This window comes from Leuciscus leuciscus, assembly GCF_965113295.1.
Source record: "Leuciscus leuciscus genome assembly, chromosome: 2".
NCBI lineage: Eukaryota > Metazoa > Chordata > Actinopteri > Cypriniformes > Leuciscidae > Leuciscus > Leuciscus leuciscus.
Genome location: NC_138726.1, coordinates 37,405,342 through 37,416,689, shown reverse-complemented (window position 1 = coordinate 37,416,689; position 11,348 = coordinate 37,405,342). Strand labels below are relative to the sequence as shown.

Genomic DNA, 11,348 nt, shown 5'->3' with positions numbered 1-11,348 from the left:
GAACTCAGACTGCAAGGGTGTATGCCGTTATTAGGAACAGGGTAAACTAAGAGCACAGAAAGTGAAACATGATTTTTGACCTAAATGTAAAATTATATTTTACAATCACTTGTGACCATAGAGAAGTGACAAAGGGGATTTATAATTTAATATTTTGCACACATGCATCCCAGAAACTCGTATCCACACTCTCATTGGCATAAAAGCAGGACTAATGTATATCCACTATTATGGATGCACATTTACAGTGTTGTTCACTGAAGATTTGGATGGATTTCTTTAGGAACGGTTTATGCAGACGATCTGCTTATATACTGGGAGTTGCTGTCACCTAGTGGATATTTTCAGTATAAAAAGTATTTGTTAATCAGCAGTTTTCTCTTCCATTTCTCCTTCTAATTCACAAGAGTGTACAACTCTTCAAACAAGTGTTCATGCACTCAAACATAAAAGGGACAACAAATGCTAGTTAAAATTCAAAGGATTTTTTTAATGGCAAAAAAGCTGACTTTGCTGTGTTAACAAAACCATAATTGAAACCTGCATTGCTAAATAAATACCACTGCAGTGGGATAATTTGGAACCAAGCCCTCTGGTGCGAGCTACTGTGGGCGTGTTGTGTTGCCTGTTTGCTCACAAATTGGCCTATTTTCAGTGGATGCAACAGAGTATTAGTCTGAACAAGCAGCAGGGAAGGAACGCTAACTCAGCAACATTTCCCCTCAATGGGAATGCAAATAAAAACGAGATGCAAAGCAAAACCTTTGATTAAAACTCACTTTCTGTACCAAAGTCCCTGAGCACAAAAACAAAACAAAAACAAAAGAAAGTTTGTATTTGTATATGAAACTCTTCTGTAATATATTCATTCTAAAAAAAATATCCATTTTCCATAAAGGGAGACCTGTGTATAAGTACATTACCTCCATGAATTTAATCAGAAAAACACTTTTTTTCCTCAATTAGATTTAAGCAAATCATATTTTAGATTTTATAAAATAAAAAGACTGAAAAACTGAGGTGGGAGTACAAGCTTCATGCCTAAAAGCTGAGGGGTGTAGAATAATAAAATCAACTTTTTCAATCAGCGGCAACACAATAAGTGTTTTAGCATGCTTATACATGTTGACATTTTGTAAACATTGTTCTGAAATTAATTTTAAATAAATTATTGAATAGTTTATGAAATACTTGGTGGTGTAAACAGATTTCTGATATCTGATAGGGCAAATTTATTGCTGATTGCTTGTGTATAAAAACACTCCACCCGAGCTAAAGGCAAGTGCTCAAATGGTATGGCAGAGTAAACACCTTATGGCTGCATGCTTCATTTTCTTCAACTGTGTCAATCATCTTTCTTGTCAGAGGTACTGTCTTCTTGGTGGTCGTCATGAGAGGCCGTACAGAAGTAAGGCAAAGTGGCGTCACAGTCTGGGTCCTCCCCCTGGAGACCCTGGTAACGCTGTAGCTCGATGTAGGTGGTGAAGAGTTTCGCATACTCCGGGTGTGTGAGAGCGAAGGAATGAAACTCATCTGAGAGAGAAAACGAGATGGGAAAGTTACTACAAATGTGTTACTCAAACGGAATCCAAGCTAATCAAGTGAGGTAACTGACGGGCATTAATGAAATTATGTAAATATGCCATGGTAAATAGCATATTTACATCAGGCGCTGTGTAAAAACGAGCCTTAAAGCCTTATTAATTTTATTTTGGACACTCAAGTAGGTACTATCCAATATATGCAGCTGATGGCCTGAAATCAACTTCCTGCAAGTATTACAAAAAATTACTCCACCTTTCAAAAGGCAACCAGTCATCGTTTGGATAAAAACATTCAACCTTGACTGATAGATTACACAAATAACCACAAGCCTTCACTTGAAAGTGTTCATGACTGCACACACATATATTTTTTAAGGCGTTCACATACACTGCATGGAATCATGTGCGGCTGACTGTGATGCATTCATGTGCAGAAAAAAGCCTGGGCCTCTGGGCGATGCACACCCTAAACTGCCACCCAAAGTTAATGTTGCCAGTGTTAGGTTTGCGTGTGAAGTTCAGTTCAGACTTACAAGCATAGATGTGGTTTTACAACTTTTAGAAAATCTAAATCAATCTCATCCCCTAATCTAATTCGCCAAACTAGACAACCACTGTTACAGTTCCTGTGATTTGAGTGTCTATGTACAGAATATGATTAGGAAAATACTAAATGGCATGTTGAAAAACATTTTGCCACAGAATATATAACCACAAATATAAATAGCTTGACAGCCCACAGAACCCTTGGTTACGAGTGCAATTATAAATGGTGTGTTGTTTTGTTTGCTAAATTTCATACAATTCATGTTTGAAAAAATAAATAAAAATAAAATAGTATTCTCTGAATGATAGCATTTCTAATATGCCTGACAGTCTTATCTCACTGTAGTAGTTGCTATACAGTTGGCATACAGACCATAAGTTATGTGTCCCGATCCATCTGCATCAATTTCTGTGAAGAGGCTGTTGACGTCAAGATCACACACTCCAAGAGCAGAACGTATCAAACAGCTAAACTCATCTTGTGTGATACAGTTGTCCTCATCAATGTCAAACAGCTGTAAAAAGAGTTCACAGACACAACAACTAGACAATCTACCTCATTTTAAACATATACATAAACCAATTTTGACAACTGAGCACACGAGAGTAATCCATCCATGTGCTCTAACTAACTACATGACAAAATATTTTTCAACAGTAGTGATTTTTGAAATCTACCTCGAGGTGCTAACAACCACTGGCACATCAGTACTTGTATGGTTTACCTTCATAACCACATCACAACATCTTCTTTAACACTTCTTTGCAAGATTAAATCTTCAGTAGATTGACAATTTATGGATTACATTTGTCTTCTCATAATATCATCACTGCAATCTGTAATATCATTACCTTAAAAGCAGTCTGAATGACTTCCTCATTATTAGCTGGTCGGCACAGAACTGTGACACCAATGACATACTCTCTGAAATCAATGGTGCCATCCCCATCCTACAAAGAGACACAGAAAACATTTGCTTTAAATAGGCCACACTGTGAATAAAATAAAATGCAGTTTGATTCATCCAGTCCCAGAGCTTTATATTGGTTGTGGGCTGAAAATAAAACAGATTTTTAAAGCAGATATCTGAGAGTATTTCATACATTCAACTTATTTTCTGTATCTTAGTGGGACTCCTATCCATATCTTATTCCACGTGGATAGTTAAGGGAACACTCACCCTGTCAAACAGAGTGAAGAGCTCCTGTAGAGCTGGGCTGAGGGGTAGTTTGAGGAAGCTGGCAAACTCCTCAATTGTGATCCTTCCACCTTTGCAAGAACAGGCTATGTTGGCAAAACTCTCCAATTCCTTCTTCACATTGTCCCATTTTAATCTGAATTTAAACAGAAAACCAGAGATTTTGAGCTTGAAGTTGGCATGAAACAAAAGTTATGATAGTCTTTTCTTCCCTATTGTGATGTATATCCAAGTCAAACGGCTTAAATGCAACTTGATTGGATGGTTGGATCGTTGTGGTTTGCTATTGCTGATCTCATTTGAGTGACAGGTTGTCCAGCTCTCGCAGCAGTAAACACATCATCAGAGAAGAAAAGACATGTCGTTGCAAGAGGGAGGGGAAGTTATTATGATCAAATATATTTGATATTTGAATAATTACAAATAAATACTGCAATATTCCTTAAAAAAAGTCATGATTTCATGGTGACTGTAAACTACTATAATTGTTTTTTTATTTGGTGTAATCATGTGGGCTATGAGTATAACCATATTTAATGATAACAAGGTTATGCACTTTTTAAAATAGTTTTATAATAACAGTCATACTCCAATTTTCTGCTGATCTTGGTAAACTCCACGAGACCCGCCTCCATAGGCAGGGTCAGTTCTCCAGCTGCAATCATCAGACGGCAATCTTCATAAGTGTGGTCTGTGACCGGCAGGCCCAGAGATCTAATAACAGAGTCCGAAATTGTGATACAATTTTTAAGACTGAAATATTGTTTTGTGCACACATTCTAAATGTCCACCATATAAAATCTTATAAAGACATTAATAAATAGTAACATGACATGCTTACACAGCCATGACAGATCTCACTGACTGAGCAAACTTGATAGGACACTTTTTCTCCATCTCAGTGGGAACTTGAGGGGGCAGAAACTAAAACACAGACACAATAAATAGAATCGTAAATATTTTGCAAATACGATTTTTGAAGATTAGCTATATGTGAGATTAAGTTGGTTATTTGTTTTAACATCACAGCTTTTTGATGCTCCTTTGACATGTGTATACATCAAACGTGCAAAAAGCAGAGAATATTAGCATGAATTATGCAAATCTTTCTTACAAACCTCAACTTCCACCGTAGTATAGAGCTGACAGAGTGTGAGCAGCAGTAATCTGGCCCTAAAACAGGAACTGGTGGTGAGGTTCCAAATCAACAGCATTTCAGAAAGCATTGCTCTCTATTTATGCATGACTGTGTAAAAGGGTCTGAAGACCAAGCTTATCTAAGAAAGTGATCTACAAGACTGCACGTGCAGATATGCAGAGAGGAGGAAGATGACAATTCACTCAGATAGCAGGCTCTCATACTTTTTTTATTTGATTATAAAATTTAGCTCCATTTTCCTTATCTTAAATGCCAATAAACCAATGAAACAACCTGTTTGGCTTACCAGTGTTTCTTGCAGCATTATATACATTATCCTGGCATTTGAATTTCAATTCTGATGACTTTTTTGTTGTAACGGTGATTGGAAAAGGCCTAAATTGCAGAAGCATTTTGTCAGTTGTGTAAATGCTTTTTGTTTATGTTTAATATTACTTACGATTTTGGACCCTGCCATGTCCATGTGATTGTGTCCTGTAAGAGCAAAAAAAGTTTAGTAAAAATTCTTTTAAAAAAAAAGGCTTGAACCCTGAGCTATTCACAGCTCGAGCTCGACTGACAGACTTTTACCTGTGGCCTTTTAACTGACAGGCCTTTAAGCGCTGTGTGTAATTTTGCCAGGTGGCCTAATTCAAATGCATGCTATTTTATGGTCGAGTTACTTCAGTCCTCTCTACTTGGCTATTATGGTTATTTATGGATTTGTATTTTACATAATATTCTATTTATATTTTTTTGTGATACTTCATTGTGTTTGTCAGATAAGTTTATCACCAGAAACTGAGGCATCATGAAATAATACAAGACTTCTATTGAATTTATACTGACCAACTTATTTGGGTATCTGATAAGAACAGGCTGTACTGGGACCCCTGGGACAAAGGCACCTATGGAGGTAAAAAGAGTAGCAAATAAGCACTTTTCATTCATCCTCTATTCTTTTAGCTACATTCATACCTCCTAAAAACTGCTCAGTACCACTGTCCCACCTGTTTTCCTTATGGAGACATATATTTCAGAATGAAGTTAAATCCCTGTCTGGCACTCCATTGATCACACCATATCCTACGTATCAGATTACAGCTATTTGACTGGTTCTCAATTGGACAATCAATGTTTATCAATGAAGCAAACACTATCCAAATGATATGACCTGAATATAGAAAAAATCTATAGGTCTTCAATTATTATCTTTATCTTTATCATAATACAACAATAAATATTACTCTTATCAGCTAAATTAATTAAGCCTACTGCAAAAAGATTTAGTTTTTGAAATATATAAAAAAAAATGTCACTCAAAGGGATAAAGTCTTAGTGGTATGTGGATAATACCTACTCATAGACACAACTCTCACTCTCTTTTATGTGCTGCTGGTTTTGCTGGCCTCAGCAGACCTCATTCTAGTTTCTTTAGTACACCAAAACAAACCGTGGACATTGGAAACCCCGAATTCCGTGAAAGTTTATCTTCCCCTTCACTTGTATACATTTGCATTAGGGAAATTAGTTATCTGATAACAGACAACAAGACTTTCATATGGTGCAGTTCATACACAACTTTCATTATCTACTGAGTTATGGACATTTGCTACATTATACTGTATCTGTAACATCTGTAACTGTATCTTAATATTTAATCTACATTATTATGTTGTCCAATATCATAATTAACATTTCTATATTACAAACAAACAAAAATAAACACAATCTGCTAACCTTGTTTGAAGGTAATGAGACATGATCTGTTTGTACATGTTCCTTCAGGAAAAACGAGCACCTAAAAAGGAAAATAACACCAGTATTATTTTTAATGGTACCGTAGCTATCATGGTGGCAATTTGGATGCAAATACTAAGATATTAACTAACATACAGTTTCAAATACAGTTTTTTAGATATATAAAAAAAAAAAAGACTTCTCAATAATAAAAGTGGTACAACTAATTATACATCCACAATGTTGAAACTGGACATTGTTTAGGAACAGGACATCCTGTATTCAAGCTGAGGAAGTACAGGTCTAAGAGTAATTTCCTGCTTTCAAAAGCTGTGACACACATCATTTGGCTTCACTTTGTGTTCACGTTTTTAAACTTTGTTTTATTTTTGACCATTTTAAAGTCACATTATGATCAAATAAACTAAACTAAACTGAACTAAAATTGTGGAGGCACTCACCTGTGGCCACTGTCCCCCTGACTTTGCTCTCCGCTCAATCTCAAGTATAGTGTTTCTACGAGAGTCTGGATCTTTGCGTGAAACAAGCACTGGCTGCACACAGCGCAAAAACCCTGGGGAACATCAAATAATAAAACAACATTAAAGTGATAATAATAGCAATAATAATAACACATGCAAAACTGACATCAATAATGGATATTTAACAACAATGTTTTTTCTTTTTTTTTCTTTGGCTGATAAATTCCACATTAAGTAGGATAAGTAGCAGTGGTGGCTACTCAATGACACATTTAAGTCTGTTCAAATTAAGTAATTTACAATTTTTCAAAAGACTGATCAGTGTTGCCAGATCAGGTTGACGATTTCCAGCCCAAAAGCTCTCAAAAACTATTCTCACGACAACCAAGGTGTATAAGTACCATTCAGCCTACCTCCTTAAAATTAAAGAATGATGACAAAATTAATTTATTAAAATGAATCAATTTCAATTTCTGTCATTAAATTCTCACCCTCATGTCGTTCCAAACCCGTAAGACCTTCGTTCATCTTCAGAACACAAATGAAGATATTTTTTGATGAAATCTGACACTTTTCTGCCCCCTAGATGTTTAAAAAACGCAGAACTGACCCCAAACCAGCTCAAATTTTGTCTCCCGACCAAAAAATGTTTTCCCAGTACAATCAAATTATTGATTCATTTGGATAAATATCAGGTTCAGTAGCTAGCTACATGTTAATTGTTCTCAAGGAAAGAAATCTCTCAACTAATGCTGTAAACATACAGGTTGCCCTGTCAGCTGGTATTATTATTAAAGGTTAAAATTAACAACTCAAATTAATAATAGTTATCTTAGACGTTTGAATCTGCTTTGTGTGCTAAAATGCTATGTTTCACAATGCCGTTTCACCATTCTTGGTGTGGGGAAAATGTGATTGGCACAGCTTTCCAATGGCTCTGGCGATTCTTGATGTCATACGTCAAACGGAATGCACAGCACATTGACTTTTTTTAATTTGGCATGAGATTTACTTGGGCAGCGTGAGAGAATGAGACAGAGCCTTATTGCGTGTGTCTCACGCCAGATGCGTGAGAGTTGGCAACCCTCCAACTGTGCAGTAACCCGCACAATCTGGCAACACTGAAACTGATCAACAATGTGAATATATTCAAAAGCGAAAACGTGATCACATTTTTTTTGGTATTGCATTTGCTTTTTGTGTTCCTTTTTATAAAGACCAATATTGATGTAAATAACCACACTGCTTACTGCCAAAGATTGGTGCTTCCATGGACTCGGAGCGGGATACAGTAGAAGGCAGACCAGCTTCAATACAGGCGATGGCATCAAAGAAAGAAGAGTGAGGGGCCACAGCTAGAATGGGGGCCTCTGCACTGCTGGCCTTCTTCCCCTTCACCACCACCCTGAAACCCATCCCGAAGAAATACATCTGGCCTAGAAAGGTCATCACTTTTTTGTGCAAGAACCTGCCCACAAACACATATACAAGCACACCACACATCAGGAATCATAGTGGGTAATGACTTTGATTAATTAAACATACTGACACATGCAAGTACAAAAAGCTTGCTTTAACGGCTTTGACACGGTGTGCTCATCGGGTGTCAGATCAGCATGTTGTTGCATCATTTAAGAGAATAACCACATCCCTCCAACAGCTGTGCTGCCTCCTACGCTGAGCCTTAATTAATCTGATCAGTGTGGTCAATCCAAGTAGAAACGAGATGCAGCAAAATGAGCAATTTCTCAAGAAACCACGTGGTTTGACAGAGAAGCATGAATTAAACAGAATAGAAGGCATCTGTGATGCACAACATATTTGCAACGGCTGATATGCAAACCACAAATTTTACATTACCAACTCACGCTTCTATTATTGATGCAGGGGAAGCAAACACACACAATAGACTCCCATGCACACAAGACCTAACAAATCACTATTAGCTTACATTCCTTCTAAGCATTTAGTAAAAGATACAAATCAGGAACTAAGACAAAATCAGTAAATTGTAAGAGGTAGTGTTATCTGTAAGGTTAATGTTTAAGGTGCTGTGCTGTCAGATTTAGTTAGCAAGCCGGAAGTGTTGTATAGCGGTTCAAACAAGCTGTAGGCTAAAAAAAGGTCTATTTTAATCTTGTGCTGAAATGGAGGAGGTGGAGTATCTGTATGTAACGTGGGTGTACAAGGAGTAGTATGTACCTTCTCCAGCCAGTCATGGGCTCCACCGCTCCAGACAGAGGCTGTTTGAATGTTATCATGACAGAAACTGGCCACATGACCATTAGAACAAGAAGCAAGAAAATGGCACGGAGCGGCACAAGGATGATTCCTAGAAGAAAACACTACACACAGACATAGGAAAAATAGACATAATCACACAATAAATGTCAAAGAAATCTACACAATGCAAATTACTTTCTATGTTTCTATTCAAGACATCTGCTAACATAGGAGCAGCGATTCAACCTCACAGATGTTTCTATGGGGACCCTTTAATCGGTTTGAGGGGGAATGGAATTAATGTATGAAACAGACTCTAAAATAACTTACAATGCTAAATAAAACACAAAATCAAGACGTAAACTGAAATTACTCCCCCCACCCTACTCAAATAGCTATTAGAGTTCTACAGTACTATTGTTCTTGAAAAGTCTGGAATCACAAAATGAATCATTGCTAATTCATTTAATATATAAATACTGCTAATTTCTGTTTCTAATCATCGATTGAAAAAAAGCATATTTGTCATAATTACAGCAGAAATACCAAATATATATATATATTATATATATATATATATATATATATATATATATATATATATATATATATTGGGGGGGGGGGGGGGGGGGGGGATATTGTGTTGGACAACAAAGGGCCTTCAGGTCAAAAAGGTTGGGGACAACTGACATAGCATGTTAACTAGCTACTTCAAAAAAACATCAGTGTCAGAGGTCTTGACCTTCTTGATTGTATTCAACAATTAAACCATACAATACCATAATTTTTCACATAATCTATTGTATTTATATTTAAATGCATTGTAGTAAAACCTTTTTTATGAACTAATTTTAATGACTGTAATAAATTCATAAATGTAAATACTCTCTATGTTTCAATACCAGATGCTGTGCTCTCGTTACTGCATGATTTTCCCTCATTACAAAAACTGTAACAAAATGTAACATAATTTGGACCCTTTCTACAGCACAGGCAAGTTAGCTATTTTCATTAATTTCGTAATAAACGTTTTCTCAACTTTTACACAAATTGTTGCCAGCATTTGCCAGCCCTGTTCCCCAAGTTATTGCAAGACTTAAAATAAAATAGACTTAAAATAAGAGAGCTCGTCCAATAACGTAGCTTAGAGGGAAACATATTAAGCAAATCAAATAAGATGTTGACACATTAAAAGGATAAAGAGCTGAATGACCTCAGTGAAGAATAATATTGACAGACAAGTCATAAATTGAGAGTATAGACTCACTTTGATTTTATCGGCTTTAGTTAACTTAAGGTCGTGCACGAATGGGTTGATGACGGCGGGCAGCAGCAGGGAATGCTGTCTGGGCAGCGCGAACACTCTCTGCGCAGACATCTTCACTCTTCAGTCATCACAGCAGAATCTTCATGTGTGTCAACCTCTGAACGCACTAGTACGCGCTTCTTCCTCATTTCACTCGCGCGCGCCACCTTATGACACTCGCGCCCTAGCGGTCAGCGGATGTGTTTCACAATCAGATGAGATCATAACTAACGGCAAGTTTTGTGCATTCTAGACGAGTTTGGAGTCAGAGCAGAGTTTCTGTGCGAGCACTAGCTGAATCAAAATATGCATTATGTCCTAAATGCTGTCATAGTTGGTTTAGAGACAAGCCCCACCTCTTATGGACATAATCCTATTTAGACCTGTAGCCACTAGGGCTAAAGGTGCCCTCGCTGTTTTTCTCTACAGGTTTACCGTTTGAACATGTGGCGTCGCTAGACTCTAAATCATTGCGAGGCAGTGTAAGTTACCGAGCTGAGAAACATTTTCCCTGACCATATTTCAGCGAATTCGTGTGTCCAGCAGTATTTCTTCCGGCGGTCTAGAATCAGAATCAATGATGCTCGACTCGAGAAGGAATCACTCGTTTGAATCGATTCTTGTTGTTCTGTGTTGTGAACAGTTCGGGCATGCACTGAATCGTTTGAAGCGGTTCTTCACTCAGCACAACAGTAACAGGGTAGGCCTATTTAAGAACAAAAAGGACGTAAACTGAAGTACATTTACCTACAATCCATTGAAAACAAAACGGCATTCTATATTTTTCTTGAGTTCAACCGGTGCAGCTTTAAAAAGACTCTGCACTGCAGTAACATTTTCCAACCAAAAAAGTATTAAAACGCCAACAAAAAGCATTTAAAGAACTAAAGAATTACAATTACATTACTATGTATTACTCAAGTATATTACGAGTTAAATGCAAGGCACATAAACATACAGAGATAGATGCGCTCATTATACAATGGAACTGCTAGATGTCGCTGTTTGTCTAGTTATGTGAGATCCGAGTAATTTTGTAAAATAGGTACTAATGTGTGACTGTGAACCATATAGCTATTGTTTTTTGATGTGAAAATCAAAAGCATAATCACTAGGATGCAGTCAAATGCTTTCCAAAAACTAATGTTAAAATCGAAAAGTTGAATGATA

At 36.9% G+C, this 11,348-nt stretch overlaps 1 protein-coding gene across 1 annotated transcript; it reads right to left on the bottom strand.

Annotated features, from left to right (window-relative positions):
• Nucleotides 1–469: 469 nt before the first annotated feature.
• Nucleotides 470–11,202, bottom strand: lpcat2 (lysophosphatidylcholine acyltransferase 2). Its single transcript, XM_082161160.1, has 14 exons — nt 10,140–11,202; nt 8,852–8,994; nt 7,900–8,117; nt 6,629–6,741; nt 6,168–6,228; nt 5,277–5,335; nt 4,888–4,922; nt 4,408–4,462; nt 4,131–4,213; nt 3,878–4,003; nt 3,272–3,425; nt 2,943–3,041; nt 2,464–2,605; nt 470–1,533 (listed from the first exon to the last, which is right to left on the bottom strand). Exons 1-14 carry the CDS (start codon nt 10,248–10,250, stop codon nt 1,346–1,348), a joined length of 1,587 nt encoding a protein of 528 aa, XP_082017286.1. The 5' UTR covers nt 10,251–11,202; the 3' UTR covers nt 470–1,345.
• Between the last annotated feature and the right edge of the window lie 146 nt (nt 11,203–11,348).